The sequence below is a fragment of the Alligator sinensis genome, unplaced genomic scaffold, assembly GCF_000455745.1.
Source record: "Alligator sinensis unplaced genomic scaffold, ASM45574v1 scaffold1135_1, whole genome shotgun sequence".
Classification (NCBI taxonomy): Eukaryota; Metazoa; Chordata; order Crocodylia; family Alligatoridae; genus Alligator; species Alligator sinensis.
Genome location: NW_005842878.1, coordinates 60,489 through 77,796, shown reverse-complemented (window position 1 = coordinate 77,796; position 17,308 = coordinate 60,489). Strand labels below are relative to the sequence as shown.

The 17,308-nt window shown below is 39.1% G+C and overlaps 1 protein-coding gene across 1 annotated transcript in view; it reads left to right on the top strand.

Annotated features, from left to right (window-relative positions):
- Nucleotides 1-17,308, top strand: part of LOC102382193 (bifunctional heparan sulfate N-deacetylase/N-sulfotransferase 4) — a 144,776-nt gene that overhangs the window by 101,931 nt on the left and 25,537 nt on the right. The window contains exon 6 of the mRNA XM_006035831.2: nucleotides 15,609-15,791. Within this exon, the coding sequence (XP_006035893.1) occupies nucleotides 15,609-15,791 (183 nt within the window). The remainder of the gene's footprint in view (nucleotides 1-15,608; nucleotides 15,792-17,308) is intronic.

Genomic DNA, 17,308 nt, shown 5'->3' with positions numbered 1-17,308 from the left:
ATATATATATAAAATAGGCCATAATATTATTTCCAGTAAGGAAGACATTTGACAACAAACCCCTACTCATTTGATAAACTCCTGCTTATCCTGCTGCCTCAAGTCAGAGTCCATTTGCTTATATTCTATTCAGGGATAAGAATAATTTTTTTGTTCACCATCTTGTACAAACACTCAGTGAGAAAATACTGTTGACAGCAAAGCAAATTCTTACATCATAACTTCCCCCCAAAAAAGAAAGTATTAGTCCCAGGCAAAATGTTGTGAGTAGCCAGTCTTATATTAATGGAGGTTTGAATTGCTTCTAGACTTCTGAAAAGACTTTAAACAGTTCAGTGAGGAAACACTTGGACAGAATTCAGCAGTCTTTTGATTTGACCCCTGGTCCATGTATTGTCAAGCACTGTTGAAAAGTGTGCCTATATATCTATTAAAATATTAAGTAGCTTAGAAAAAGTCTAGTTACTTATGCCAACTTAACACAGTGCCACCATAAGATTGCTAATGACACAAAAGGCACAAGTCATTTTTCCTATGACAGTTTATATGCAGAACAAAAAAAGAAAAAAACATAACATTACAGATAATTACTAAAAAAAAAAAATCACGATTAGTAAAGAGGAATTCCTGTCATTTTGCACCTTTATTCATAGCCATCAATGACATAAACTATGTATAAAAGCAGAAAAACTGTTGGACTATTAAAAAGTAGCCACAAGAGCTAAATACTATGCATAACAATGATTTATAACTTGTTTAAATGAGGATTGGATAAGTATTAAAACAGTGTCTTCAGTCTCACAGGAAAGGAAACAGGGCACAGAAGTTTTATGGATATAATAAGAATTCATTTAATCAGACTAACCAAACAGAGAAAAAATGGAAGGCTTTTACAGGTAATCAGAAAGCATTTTCTCTGTTGCATTGAGGATCTTACAGTAACACAAATATAGTACAGTGCCTGTACTGCTCTAATAAGGCCATATACTACTTTTGAGACAAGAGCATTTCCAGTGGTATCAGTAGGAGCACTGAGGGTGGAACATGACCACTACAATGAATATGGGCAAGGGAAATAAAATACAATCAGCCTCCTTTTTTTCTCCTTCAATCAAAGGACAAGAACATTTCCTGCCAAATATTGCCTTTGTGGCTCTTCCTTTAGAGAAAACTTGTTTAGAAAATATTTGATTATGCTGTCAAGGATGCTAAAATAAAAAAAGATGTGCAGAAGGGGAATAGAGTAAAAGTAAAGGAACTGTTTTCAGGCATATAAATTACTTTGCTTCAGTAGTAGATGGATCATGAATATGAATAGTGCTGAATTCTAGAGAAACAATTTGTCATTATTAAAATTAGTGCTTTGCCAACACCAAATCTCAGTTTTGGATTGCTTTTTCTGTTAATGTAGCAGTTTGTGCAGTTAAGGGGTCCAAAGGTTCTGGGATTCCCTATCAGTGACTGGGACTGTAGCTCAAGAGGTGCAAACCGGGAAGGCTGCAATCTGTAACAGTGCTCTGTCAGGATACCAAACATCCTAAAAAACTGAAATTGAAAGAGGTATTTGCCTGGTCAGCCCCTCAAAGTATGGTATTAGTAAATGGTCTCTGGACTGTTTTGCATTTCTGAACAATGTTACACTATATACACACATGAAAATACAGTATGCTGATATCTCAATCCAAGTCCTGGTACAATCGTATACCAGTTTTTTACCACGATGAAAAAAGACAGATTAGTAAAATTCATTTTGCCCTGGAACATCTATGTGGGAGAGAGTGTCATGAGGGCAATAAATACGCTACTAAATGTCATTTATAATGGATTTTTTCATTTCCTTATAATATTAATGCTCTTACATGCATCTCTTACAAAACAACTTCATTTTGTATAGGGTAAAAATGTATCCCCAAGTCTTTTACTTGCCTTAATTTTTTGTTTCCTTGTGCTAAATTTTTATTTAAGAGGTGTAGGCACATGGGAGAAAAGAAATGCTAAGTAAAGACAGGAAAAAGGAATGTAGCTAACTCTCTGACAGCAAAAACATTCACTCAAAAAACCCTGCAAGGTCTATTTCTGCTCCTGGTTTTCTAAGGCAGGGTGGATTGAGCAGCAAGTAAGGATGTTAAGGGTAATATTCTTTCTGTTTAATTATTGAACGGTTGATGGGAGAAGGTGGAGCACATCATTTATACATAAGTTATGTAATTGATTTTTTTAGTGTGCAAGTGCTAAATCGATGGATAGGCACATTTTTAAATATCAACATAAATAAATAATAAAGATATGAGGCAATATTTGATTGCAATGTTTAAGATAATTAGGCTGGTTCAGATTGTCCTTCTGTGCTGGCAGTATTGGTTGAGTCACCATTTTAATACTGGAGTGTTAAAAGTCAGTTTCCAGTCATTATTGAGAGATTTTATTCCTGGATGCAAACAGACACTCAATTGAATGAATAACCAGAAAATCTGGTGCTTCTTTCATTTTTACATGTCGAGCTAAGCAATAGTAATTTTGACAGCTAACAACTACTGGAAAATGCACTAAAAACAACCTTAGTCGATCTTTAGTCAATCAATCTCCACACCAGCATATAAACCAGAGTGGCTATGCTAAGTTCAACAGAGCTATGATGATATACCCCCACTGAAGAGCTGGCCAATTATCTTGAGGTCCCATCCAGAAGAGCCCTTTATAAAGATAAATGCTTTAAAGTACAACAACTCTGAACCTGTTATACAAACGAATTATATAAATATTCCTAAAAGTAGAATCCTAAAATTACTTTGTCTCATTTTTTAAAAGTTGCTTTTCAATTTACTTTAGGTTCCAAAGGGCCAGATTATTTAGTAGAGGTGCCAGTCCATATCAGATCAGCACTGATAAAAGGAAAATCAACGCTATTAGGTCTTGGCTTGTTCTGCCCGGTTGGCGTGGTGGGGGTGGGCGGGGGGGGGGTTGACCAGTGTAGCTGATAATGTCACCGATAAACGCCACATGCATTTATAGCTATTAGATAAAAGTGCCAAAAAACCCTGCTGAAGCACCTGAACTATACAGATGCTGCGGAGCCAGGTCCAACTAACACGATGCTTCTTCTGGTAAAGTATGGTTGTGTTTTTTTTAATGTTTGTAAGCAACCTTAAAGAAAAAATAAGCTCTCTTTTTTATGCATGAATAAATATAAAGTGCATTTGCTCCAAGTTTGTAGCACTACCTCTGTCAGTACAAAATAGAATGTCTGATGGTTTAGAAGCAGACCCTGTGCTTCTAAATGATTCCCACTTACAATTATATTAAGATGAGCCTTTTAATTGTCATTTTTAATTCCTCCTCACTAATATATTCCTAAATTTTAGAAAAATGAAGCATATCTAAATTTTAGCTAAATCTAACATTTTTTTTAACATAAGCATCCATTTATTTAGTTTTTGACATAGTCATCGACAAGTTTCACTATATTTATAGAAATTACTATTTTAGTTTTCAGTTATAATGTTTATAGATTCATAGTTTCATAGATGTTAGGGTCAGAAGGGACCTCAACAGATCATTGAGTCCGACCCCCTCCCTAGGCAGAAAAGAGTGCTGGGGGCAGATGATCCCTGCCAGATGCCTATCCAGCCTTCTCTTAAAGACCCCCAAGGTAGGGGAGAGCACTACCCCCATTGGAAGCCCATTCCAAATTTTGGCCACCCTTACCGTGAAGAAGTTTTTCCTGATACCTAGCCTAAGTCTGCTCTCTGTCAGTTTGTGACCATTGTTTCTTGTTACCCCAAGAGGCTCCCTAGTGAACAGAGCCTCCCTGATCCCTTGCTGTGCCCCCCTAATGAATTTGTAGGTGGCCACACGATGACCTCTCAGCCTTCGCTTGCAGAGGCTGAAGAGGTCCAGATCCCTCAGTCTCTCCTTGGAAGGCTTGTCCTATAAGCCCCTAACCATATGAATGGCCCTCCTCTGAACCCTCTCAAGTCTATCAATATCCTTCTTGAAGTACAACACCCAAAAGTGGACACAGTACTCCAACTGCAGACTGACCAATGCCACACAGAGGGGAAGTATCACCTCCTTGGTTCTATTTGTCATGCATCTGCTCATGCATAATAAAGCAGTTAGCTTTGCTGATGATTTTCATCACACTGATAACTCATGTTCATCTTGGAGTCCACTATGACTCTGAGATCCCTTTCCACTTCTGTGCTGCTGAAAGGGTCACTTCCCAGCTAGTAGGCATGCTGGATATTTTTGTGCCCTAAGTCCAATATTCTGCACTTGTCCTTGTTGTACTGTCCTTGATGTTCTTTGAACTGGTACACTAAAAAGCAACATATATGATTCAGCTACTACAACCCTAGAAAGACACCACTAGAAACCCAATGTGAACCAACCTAATAATAATAAAAATCTATTTTTATTACATATGATTAGGTATTTTTAGACCTGAGAAGAAAGAAAACATGAAGCAAGTATAAAATTAATGAAGTGATGTCTTCCTTACTGCATGAGAGGCTTACAGCAATAATTCTCGGTGTGTCTACACATGTTTTACACTCACCTAAACTTAATGCACAGTTGCCTAATGAACATTAAGGCAATTTAGGCACACATCTACACGTGCATGTGCTACAGTACACTAATGTGGTGTGCGGACTGACTTGGGACTAAAGTTAGTCCCAAGGCAGTCAACATACACAGAGTAATGTTCTTTAGTGCATCTACATGTGTGTTAAGGCACTTTAGCTATTTGCACCTAAATTTGATACCTGCTTTTGCAGGTATCAAATTTAGGCATGAATAACCTAAAATCATCATTTGAAGATCCATTAAAGGTATGCATGTGTAGACCTACACCTTTAATGTGCCTTAAAAATAGCTAATGCACCTTATATTGCCACATGTAGACACACCCACTGAGTTATGAACTATTCATCTCAGTGCTGCTGCTTCTAAAAACTGAACAGAACAGGTGGCTAGAAATTGTCAGTCACATAACCACACCTACCACATATTGCTTCTTGTGATTAGTCAGGCATCAGAGCATTATTGTGTTAGCCACTGTACAAGCCTACATAATAAGTCTTAGTTCTGATAATCATGTATTCTACTACTATGGATGAGACATTGTAGATGGGAGTCTTAAGTAACGCCATGTGTTCTGTCCCCCACTTGTCTCTTACTTGCCCCATCTTCATCTAAAACCACAGGGAAAGTTTAGAATCCCCTACCACTGGCTACACAAACTTTATGCCATCTGAGGATTATGCCACAAGAGGTTGACCTCAAGGCCAGGTGCATACATTACACATTTACCAATATAAGTGATTGGAAGTTGGTCTATATCCATAATAAAACAGAAGTTCAGTACATGTACACTAGATTAAAAATGGAGGCACCCAGTCTAAGATTTGCCCCTGCTCCCTCCACCCCCTCGCACTAGAGGATGAACGTGTGTCCTGTTTTCAACTGATCTACACTATGCTGCTTACAGAAAACCATATAACTTAGATTGATTTCACCTCAGGCTTTTTGAAAGTCTGTACTTAGTCCAAGAGTAGGTTTCTGGTTGCTTTTTGCTGTCTTGACAGCATAAAGAACTTGGAGCAGGTTGGGGTCTGAGCCCTTAAAATCTACAAACAGCAGCTGTTGTAAATAAACCAAAAAGAAGGCTTCATTTGGTGCTGCCAGTAAGTCATGTATTAAGTTCATATCAGTTGGAAGTCATTTACGGTGTATTTTATATTGAGAAATTTCCTTCAAAATCAGTGCTACTTCAGGACATGGTTGAAGCACCTTAAATCCACTGACAAATGGTGCACCCCAGAATTTTGCACCAAAATTAATTACACTGTGCTTAGTATGTGTTCAATTTTAATGAATCAGGCCTGTACTGAAAGAAAAGAAAAATGGGTCGTCAAGCGATTGCTCTTTGAAATACAGCAAGAGACTTCTGTTCTCTGTTAAAACAGCTGCCCTCGTTGTGCTGCCTTCATGAAGTCGCTGCCCAGCTTCTTTATTCAGGAAGATTAGTGTTTACATACTCATCTGTCTTAAGTCAAAACATTTCTGGTTTGTGAATAATTCACTATCCAAATATTATGACTGAGAATCTGGGAAGCTGGTAAATAACCACTTGCAGAATGTAGCTTCTGTTGGATTTTGTTAGACAAAAGAAATATATAATAACTACTCTTCCTCTCCCTTCCCCCCCTTCCAGGAAAAATGTAATTTGCCAACAAGAATAACACATTACATGCACAAGTGGTCTGAGGACTTCAGTAGCATTATTTTGTTTGTTTTAGAAAAGAGGCGATAAGAAATTTTACTGTTGTGTCTTAATTGGGACCATTAACATGGATTATGGAACATCAGTAGGGACAACTCAGTTGCAACAGTACAATGAAAACTACCTTAGTCCGTGAACTGCAACTCACCTTTTTCCCCAGCATAAATTGTATTTAAAATACATTAAGTGTTCATAAAAGGAGCTGAATTGACAGTCATGGAAAATATTTATCATCACTTGCAGAAAAACTTCCCAGCACAAGCCATATAATTTCTTCTGCTATTTTGGGGCCATGGTTAAAGGGCATGTAGATGTCGTAATAGCTGTAGTAGAAGTGCTTGATCATAGATGGGTGGATCAATTTAAGCCTGAGCCTTTTTGTTAGAACTGTTTGCTAATCAACATGTCAAGTCAGCAATAGTTGTAGTATTGGTTCTGTGAGGTTGGATGCCTACTCAGTAGGAACTACAGACATACCAACATCTCTGGCAAATAAAAAGGAGGATTACAATATGAAAATTGGATGTATACCAATATTAAAATGTTTGCCAATGCCCTTAAGCTCCTTTTCTCTTTCCAGTGATGTAGGACAACTTGTCTCTCACTGGACAGAGGGTAGTCCTATTGAAGAAAAAAACCAGCAACCTGTGTTGAGATCTCTTAGTCCTTTGGAAGAAGACTCTGTTGCTTTTGAGAGTCTTACTCCTCTCCTTCTGGATGAGCATGTATGGTGCTCTGTTCCTACAATCTACGGGCTGCAGAGCCATTGGATGTGTTCCATAGGTGCAGGGCTTTCGCAGCATTTGGTACTAGAGGGCCTTGTTGGTATTCAGTGATGGGCCTTCTCCTGTGCCACAGTGAGGAGAAGCAGTGCAGCAGACATTCCCCCTACTTCCCCACCCGTGCTGTGAGAAGAGGTGGTGTCCACAGCCCCGTAGTGCCTACCTGGCTGCCTGCCTCTACCCAAGTTAAATCATTCCAGCCTGTAGCCTGCCAGGGTTGTTGACCACTGGGATAGAACATCAGACAAGAACCCAAGACATATGGGTTCGTCATCCAGTTCTGTTATTGGCCTGTTGAGTGGCCAAGGTAAATTGCTTCATCTCTCTATACTTTAGTTTCCTAGTCTGTAACATCTAGAGAATGTCACTTCCTTTGTAAAGTCCATTGGGATCTACTGGTGAACAACAGTATAGCACACCGTATTGTCCTTATTACCTAACATAAAATGGAAAAGGAGAAAAAATTAAGACTGGCTTTGGTAGACAGAGAGAAGACTAAATTTTAAAAACTGGCATGAGTCTGAAGTGCGAGGGAGAGATTGAAGTGCAGCGCATGGTGGTGCAGTATGAGAAGAAGAAATCAGAAAGTTGAGAGGAAAAAATTCTGAAACTCCATTTAATCCAGCACTTAATCCTCATTTTGCCTTCCCTACTTAATTAACTGTGCTCCTGAATTGTTTATTGTTGGATGTTAAGTTTATATAGTATGTCAGTACAAATTCTGGGACTACTTGAACTGTGCTCTCATGTAAAATGTATGCATTCTGGGCACTTACACCACAGTGAACAAAATAAGCCTAACACCAGCTCTACAGTAAGGAAATGCACAATTGGTTTTAATCCGTTTATTGCAGTGACAATTGGGGTTTTATTCAGTAGCTTTCTGTATATTATATTAATTTAGTACATATTGTTCATGTACGATTAAATGTAAGGTTAGCTCAACTTTAACCCTGAACCCTTGCCAGTGTTAGGAATTTGAGATATGCAGTGATTCTTTCTTTGCAGCATTTGTGTTAGATCACTACACAAAGTACCATCTTGTGATTCTTCTAAAAAATTGCTATCCTTAAATCACTGTAAATCACCATAGTGTATTATTATTCTGCGTTTCATAACATGCTTTGTTATGGAAAATATAACAACAAGGTTATAGCCTAAACTACTGACTGATAGTACTTACTAATTTAAACAGAGGAGGAAACATATATTGCCTTCATCAGTTCTAACTCATCATGGTCTTCTTTAGGCAGGAATATTGTGTATTGCACAGAAGTTCTTTCTTGATGACCACATGCAGTACCATAATGCAGTGCAAAAATATTATACATTGAACCACTACCACTGTCATCCCCAGATGCCTTTAATGGCTTTGTGCCAACTCAGCAATTTTCCAAAACATTATTTTCTCCTACATATAGAAGCACTGAAGGTAAAATCCATTTTCATGACAATGCACACCATAAATGGAGGTTTGTTATCATTCTCTGTTGCTCTGGAAAGAAGCATTAAACAGTAAACTGTGATTTTATAAACTAATCTTTGCTTTCACTTCTAACAAGAGGACAACACAAGGGCAGATTAAATAGAGAAATGGGCCTGGAATTTGGATCTAAACTTTCTCAGGGTTCAAATGTATTCAGGTTTGAGGTTTGGATTTGGGTACAGCCCTAATTAAATTGTTAAATTAAAATGAGCTAAACTTCTGAAGGGTCTGATGATTGTACATTTTCACAGAAAATAATCTGTACGATTCAGAGTGGGAAAAGAGAAAGAGAGAGATGGGATTTACTGGCATATACTTTATTTGCTAAAAGACTATTAAATATCACTGTCAGACTCTGACACTCATCAGAAACAAGAGGCGCTTCATAGATAAGATAATCATCTCTATTAATGTTTCCTATAAATGCTTTCATTTTCATCATTTTTAAATAGTTTATAGGAAATACTTGTCACACATTCATGGGCTGGACTTTTTTCACAGAAGAAAAACAACCTCTAATAAACTGAATATACACATAAAACAGATTAACTATTTCATTAATAGCTAAGAAATTCAGGAGTGTGCGCCAGTGAACAGCTTTGGATATTTTAATGTATACCCCAATTGTGTCAAATAATTCTAAAATGCAAAGTGCGTAAGCCCTGCATTTGGTAATTTAAGCATAGTCCAACTTCGGGTGTTTTTTTTTAATGCTGTACTGTTGCCAGTCTCTGCTCAGAGAAGACAGAACAGAATAAAAATGAAGAATAAATTACTTTTTGTGGAATAAAGTGGGTACATTGCAAACTCATTGCAGATGGGCCATGAGGGACACTTTCGCCTAAGTTCCATTCATCTTCGCCTTATAGAAGTACTAAAAGCCTTATAAATAATGTAACAAACTAATGGACATGTTTTTAAACATTGTGGGCCCACTCTGAAAGGAATGGCACATTGGCTGGGCTACAGGGGTCAAAATGGAAAGCTCACTGCTTCTATCCTACAGTTACTGTAAAAGGCAGAGTAAGAGGCATGCAGCCTTTTTGGTCAGCAGTATCACTGCTCCCTGAGGGCTTGAAACTTGAGCACTTTGGCCTTGCTGCAGCTATGCACTCATGCGTGTGCTTAACTCAAAAATATTGTAAATGGTCCCACTGATTTTATCTTTCCTGGATCAGGATGAAATGAATAGTTGGTTACTAATGATGTAGAGCTAGATTCATAAGGGACACCTAGGGTGTGAACAGGTTTTAGTTTAAGCCACCTAAACATGAGTTGGGATCAGAGCATGCAAGCATTTGCTGCTTGCTGGGAGGAGGTGCAGGCAGCTAGAGGCAAGGCAGTCAGGGGTGCATGGGTTAGCAGGTCTGCAGGATAGGCTGGCGGGTTCAGGAGTAGTTGGTGAGTCCAGGGGGTTGGCAGGTCCAAGGGGGTCTGCCTCATCTGAGGCGGGGTGGGCTGGCAGGGAGGTAAAAATAGCTTGGCCAGAGGGGCTGTGGAGAGTGGCTGGACTCTCCCACCCCTGGGGATATGCTGTGAATGCATGCAGGTGTTCCCTAGGCTGGGGTAACCTTTGCTAGATTGGGTTAACCCCTTGCCAACATAAAGTTAGTTCACCCCTGACCAGAACTAACTTTAGATTGAGGGCACCATTTTAGGGTGACCTAAGCCCTGTGAACACTTGCCCACCGAAAAATTTACACCGCCTTAACTTTGGTTAGGGTGATCTAAATGTAACACCTCTACATAGGCCTCTAAATCCATGCTTTTAATCCTCCAGAAACAAACTTGTACCTGGTGATTTCTAAATTCTCTTATAGCCTAAGTGTCTCCGAATAAAGTACTGTCAGTGCCTAAATGCCAGCTGCTGGGTTTGCTCAGAATTGGGTGAGTTGTGATAGTCCCTGGCTGCTCAGGGCCTATTTCACAACTATGTCCTGGCAAGATTCACTAAATAAATGTTTTCCTGCCTTCCTCACTTGCAGAGCTAGACCCAGTACATATGTGCATAGATCACATCTAACTTTATACCAGTAATAGCCAAAAAAAAGCATTTCCCCCTTTTAGCCACTAGATACCCTAGATGTGTGGGGTTCAAACTCTTCCTCTGCCTGATTCACAGCAGGGTATTATTTAGGGTCTCCCATCTCTCAGAAGAATGCAATAATATTTGAGAAACACAGCCCATTGTCATGCATCATGCTCAGTCATCTTGTTGGAGTTGCTCCCATTGCCTAAATAAGTAAATATTTATTGGGCCATATCAGAACCATTTTTTGGGCAAGTAGTCAAGGCAATTGCCTACAGTCCCAAACCATGGGGGATGCCATGAGGTTAAGTTATGCAAGTTGGTTGGCATTCAGGTGGAGAAAAAGGAGAGAAGCACTTCTTATCCTGTGTATAACTCTCTACCAGTCTAATGCCAGTCCTAGGTGTGAGAAATGTTCAGTCATTAGGTCAAATAGCTGGGCTATAGAAGACTCAAGTTGCAGTTCCTATTCCTCTTCTTCCTCTGAGTATGAACTGACCTTGCTTACATGCCTAACTGAAGAATAGGGTTTGTGCCTATGAATAAATACTAAGCAGATGTAAGTGCTTCCCTCCAGTGCAGAGTTAGGCATCAAAGTCCTCATAAAGGGGAGGGCAAATGCACAGCTCTCTTCCTTGGTATTTCCTAGTAGCTGGTTTAGATGGCTCAGCATGTTTTTATTAATCCCTTTCTTTAGGTACCTAACTTTCCCTAGACAGTCCATATGTCTTGCTGGGCACTGTATGCTCCACCTAGCACCAGGGTCCCTAAAAATTAAGGGCTGCCATGCTCAGCATGACTTTACCTTGTAATGAGTGGGTGCACCTATACAGAGATACTGCAGAGTAGACTAATTAGCTCTGCAGTAAAGCATCATTGTCTACACATGCACTGGTGTTAGGGAGCAGTAAATTAAATAACTCCACTGTACTATCTTACGGCAGAGGAACTAACTGTGCTAAAATGCACATGTAGATGGTGATGGGCTAGGTGTGGCATGAGGGTGCTAAAGTGTGGGGGCTGCCTGCTGTCTAGCCACATGGTTCCACACTTTAGCACCCTTATGTCCCAGGCAGCCCCACCCCTGCCCAACACTGCTCCCCAGAGCCCAAGGCTGACCCCCCCCCCATACTTCTTCCCAACCCAGGGATGCTCCATCCCAGCTCAAATCACTGTTATCCTGGGCACATGTGTAGACACTGCACCCAGGACCAGTTTCCTCTGGTTCAAATGGCTCCAGAGTTTTTTGTTTCATAATAATTGCATGAGTAGCTGCACCTAGTGATGTCAGAGTACACCCATGCTATATATATAGAAGAAATATATATTTTCCCTATGGATAAAAAAAAAAACCAGCATCATTAAGCATCCTGGCGTGTTTAATCTTTAATCTGCTGAATCCCCACATCACCTCATCATTTATTCTCATTTCATCCTCATTCAAATAGCTAGGTGTGATGCCAAATCTCTTAGTTTCCTGTAATATATTTTACCATGTAAGTGGCACTTTGATAGAATAGTATGTGTCCTTCAGGTATCTAGCTGCTTCTGGTTTGGGATTTTATACTGGGGTGTATGTTTCCCATTTAGGAGCACTGAAGTCATTTTCTTTGATGTGAAGAAGAGGCTTAATTCACTGCTATGACTGGTGCACAGGACTATGGTTAAGGTGAAAATTTCATTGGCTGTGGATGCCTTATCCACCCCTATAATTGCACAAGTAAATGCACAAGCATGACAGGATTTTCTTTTTATTTTCCTTCCTGAAATAACATTAAGACGGGTGGGTAAAATGCAAATCTCCATGTCAACGTGCCCTGAAGATCACTGCATTTCCTGGACATTTAAAAGTAATTTTGCCTGCCACCTCCTACCTCATAATAACACTATCTGAATCCTGGTATAATTACTGAGAAATGCACTTCATGACATGTCTTATTTCTTAACTGCAGTTGGTGAGATTAGTTATTTTGTGCTTATTGTGATCAGATGCATGTTCTTTCATGGTAACCTTCCAGCCATTCAGCTGAAAACAAAGGGAAATGTATGATGATCATTTACCACTGGGATACATTTCTTGAAAATTCTGTTATTAACTTCCATTGTCAATGTACATCCTATTTAAGGCTAGTCCACTGAATAAAGTAGACAAGTAGTAAAAACTTACTTGATAGCATCCTATAAAGCTAAACAGTGAATACTTAAGTTATAAATTAATGCCTTTGCAGTCCTGAATTTTAATTTACTGTCTTTATATCTTTATACAAAGTTATTCGTCACACTGTTCATACAAATTCCTCTTTTTATCCCTTAAAATGCTATGTTGCAAAGCAGTGATCATGTTAAAGAGAAACAAAATAAGGTTGATAAATAAAAAGAAAGCATATTGCTTTGAAGAAGAAATTCAATCTATTTGTGATATCTTACTTGAGATATCATCATTCATAAAAGCTTGAAAGTTCTGGATTCCAAGAATAAATTCTCTAGCTGACTTGCTATCTTTAAGTAAACAAACCTGAAATTGGGTTAGGTAACATTTTAGGAATGTTTTCACATTTTCTCTGTAAAGTGCACCCATCATTTTAAGTCCAAAACATAGTGAATGATTCAGATATATCATCAAATTCATAACCAATGGAGGTCATACTGAGCTATCAAAAAACATTGGACTGAATTTTGCCTGTTTGGACCCAGGAGAAAAGCAACAGATAGAGGAATATAGGACATGGAAAAAAGTCTCTGCTCAAGTTTTATCTCCATGAAAACCTGATAATAGGTCCATTCCCTCAGTCTTCTACAAGTTTCATGAAACCATAGATTCATAGATTCATAGATGTAGGCTCAGAGGGGACCTGAGCAGATCATCAAGTCCAACCCCCTGCCCTGGGCAGGAAAGAATACTGGGTTCATATGACCCCCACTAAGTTAAGCTCATATGACCCCCGTTAGGTAGTTATCAAGCCTCATTTAAAGACCCCTAAGGTAGAAGCCAGCACCACTTTCCTTGGAAGCTGGTTCCAGATCCTAGCCGCCCTGACTGTGAAGAAGTGCTTCCTGATGTCTAGCCTGAACCTGCTCTCAATCAACTTGTGGCCATTATTCCTTGTTACTCTGGGAGGCGCTCAGGGAAATAGTCTCTCACCTATTCTCCTCTGGTCCCCCTGGTAAGTTTATAGATGGCCACTATTGTGAAGGTTGAACAGGTCCAGGTCCCTTAGCCTCTCCTCATAGGGCCTGCCCTGCTGTCCCCTGATCATGTGAGTGGCCAGGATTAGACCTTAAAATGTGGTACACATCGTTAAGGCATAATGTTCTATAACCCAGTCACATCTTTGAAAAAGTTTTTTTACTGTATTTACTTAAATAGAAGATGCCCCCAATTATAAAATGATCCCCCCCACCCCATAATTAGATTCTATATATGGAAAAATTATAAATTTCTTATAATTTTCCAGGTATAGAATCTAATTATTGGAGGTTTGCCTTGAATTTGTCCCCCTTAAACTGCTACAGCAGGGAAAATAAAATCTTGGGGATCAAGTAGCCTCTTTGCTCTCTGCTTTCCACCAACTTTTTCCTTCGTCAACCCTTTCCCCCTCTTCTTACTGTCAGACCCTGCTCTCCCTGAGCAAATGGAAGTGAGGAGCAAATTTGAAAACATTAACTCATAGACTAGTATCATACACTGATATCTATGATGCTAGTCAATGAGATCCATAGCTATTAATCCAAAACCAAAGGCTTGTGATTTATCATATAGTTCATTGGGCTGGGCCCCAGCAGAGTCAACAGGATTTCAAGCCACAGTGACTGTATGTGTGTATATTCCAGTATGTGTCTGTACTCCAGATATGCCCCCACAAAGAATCCACGTATTAATTAGCCCCCCACCCATGCCTGGAGTGTGTTTGTCATGAGTCCTGGGAGCCTCCAAAATATGATATGCAGATGAAGTGCAGGGCAACGTGGTTCAGCTTCAGCTTATGGAGGGCAAAGCCACGCTAATCACATGCTGCAGGCTGAGAGAGGGGGCAACAGAGGGATCCTGAGTGGCATGTTTGGGCCCTGTTTTGTGATGTTTGCTAGGCTGATGCAGAAATGGGAATCATTGAAAATGGGAAAGAAAGGCACAGCTCAGCTGTCAAAAGGAAGTAAATATGTAATCAGTGTAGTGGCACACCATGACTTGAAAAAATGTCAGCAGTGCAGGGGACTGTGCTTAATGAGCCCTATGACATATCTAATTCAGATGGGTTGCACTAATCTGTCCTTGTGGTAACTTCCCATCAGCGTGTTTGCTCAATTTTGGCCATATGTTTTATAGTCATGCTTATAGTCATGGTTGTATTTAATCAACTTCATAGTCGGTTTCCATTACTGAGCACATGCTGCTTTTGGCAGCAGTTTAATGATAAATGGTGTTTTTAATCAGATTTCCTTTCATGCGATTATAAAACAAGGGGCTGTTTCTCCTATGCCAATTAGGGAAAAAAAACTCATCTTGTATTTAAATATATATGGTACATATTATACTCCTGCTCACATTGGGGATACTTGGTTGGGGGTGGTTGTGGCTGGCCAGAATATGGAGGGACCACTAGTACTGTCTTTCTAGTATAATTGTAAAATTTCTATATTTTGGGTGAAAAGCAAATATTCTGGCTTGTGTACACATGAAAAGCATGACATTTCATGAGGTAAAAAAAGGAAATATACAGTTCAACATAGAAGAATTATTTTGTAAAATATGTGCATTTCACGGGGAAGTTGATGAGTGAATAAATGCTCCTTGAGGTAATTGTCTAGATGCAGACAAAGCTGGAGCTGTAGAACTCACAAAAAGGCATGCTCCCAAGTTAGCAATCCAATGCATCGAATGTGCCAAAGTAATTCCTTACAAATCTAGTTTAGTTATGTAATAGTTATTGTGGGGAAATACAAGACTTGAACTTCCAAGCAGATACTGCCGCATCCACTGGTGTCCAGCTATTGTAAAGTTTCTAAACAGTTTTGTTTCCCTTTCAGATCAGCATCTTCATGACACATTTGTCCAACTATGGGAATGACCGCCTAGGGTTATACACCTTTGTGAATTTGGCCAACTTTGTTAAAAGTTGGACTAATTTAAAACTACAGACTCTACCTCCAGTTCAGCTCGCTCACAAATACTTTGAACTCTTCCCTGAACAAAAGGACCCTCTCTGGCAGGTAATACATGGTCAGGGTAATCCCAGTCATAATTCTTAAATTACAGTAGAGTCCTAATTTAATTTTTTCTTAAGAAAATAATTATTATGACATTAAAAATGAAGTTGCTTTGTTTTAAATGCCTTTAGGTTCATTTAATTGTCTATATAAACAATAGTTTTTAACTAAGAATAGATTTACAGATATAGATAAATCAGGCCACCTGGCTTTATTCAACCAAATACCGGCCATATTGGGAGCAGCTGAATGCTATTTGTCTAGGAAAAAGCTTTCCTTCCCTCCTCTCTTTTATTTTCTTGATGCATCATATTGTATTATCATGATACATAATCAATAAGATCAATACAGATAGCAGATAGTGAGATCTACCACAAGGCAGACAATGCAGATTCATTGCATCCATTAATATGGAATCACTTGCATTATGTCACTGTATCTGTTATAAGGAATCCCAGAGACCATGTTTACCTTCACTGAAACAACAAGAGGCCTGTACAGGAGAAACACTCATCATGAACTGTTATATTCTGAAAAGAGGAAAGGTATCTTTATAACCCATGAACCACAAATTTTCACATCTTTTCAAGTATGTATCAGCATTGACCATACTGCCAATATTGCAGTGTCCAGAACATTATTATATATTCACCATTTTCTCCTTTTTAGACCATGTTGTGCTGATGTTTGATCTCAGCTGCATAACATAAGCTTAACTCCATGGAAACTTGTTTAGCAAATTCAGTTTTATGTTTGTGTCATGAAAGAGAAATTACTTTGGGCAAGATGTAAAAACTAGTGAACTTGGTGGTGTTTCCATTCATTGAAGTAGAACTACACTGATTTGTGCTAAAGGTTTTGCCCTAATATATTTTGTTAACTTGATTCAATAGAACATATGCCCAATCATGCAGTGATTAGGCATGGTTTTACTTTTAGGTGTATGGGATGTTTTACTATGGGCAGAGGGATGAGTATTTAGGGAAGTACAGGCGGGGATGTGGAGCATTTTGCTTGCCTAGCGTTATAGTGGGCATGTCTATAAGAGACACTATGTTGATATAGCTCGTTGCTACAGCGATGTAGCATCAGCGGGCATGAAGTGTGACACTGCCGCTACAGTGCAGTAGCAATGAGTTTAAAGCTAACACAAGTACTAAATGGCGCATGTGTAGATACATCTAATGATTATTAAATGTGTTCAATTGATAGACCTGGAGAATATCATGTTTCACTTTAGACAGAACACTGTGAACAGTACTGCTAGATATAATTCTTGATTTTGGCAGATTTCGTCCAAGGATGAGAAAGTATTTCATTTACTTTGCCCAAAAGAAAAGATCTCCAATAAGAGTGCTAAGTATGGCCTATTTTACAGGCCATGGACATTTATTCTTTTCTACTGCTACAAATTCCCCACACACTGGAGTCCTTTCTCCTCCTTTCCCTTTTCACCCTCTCTGGGAAAGGTATGGGGGTGTTTCCTTGCAGCTGGACTTCTGAATGATGCTGAACACATA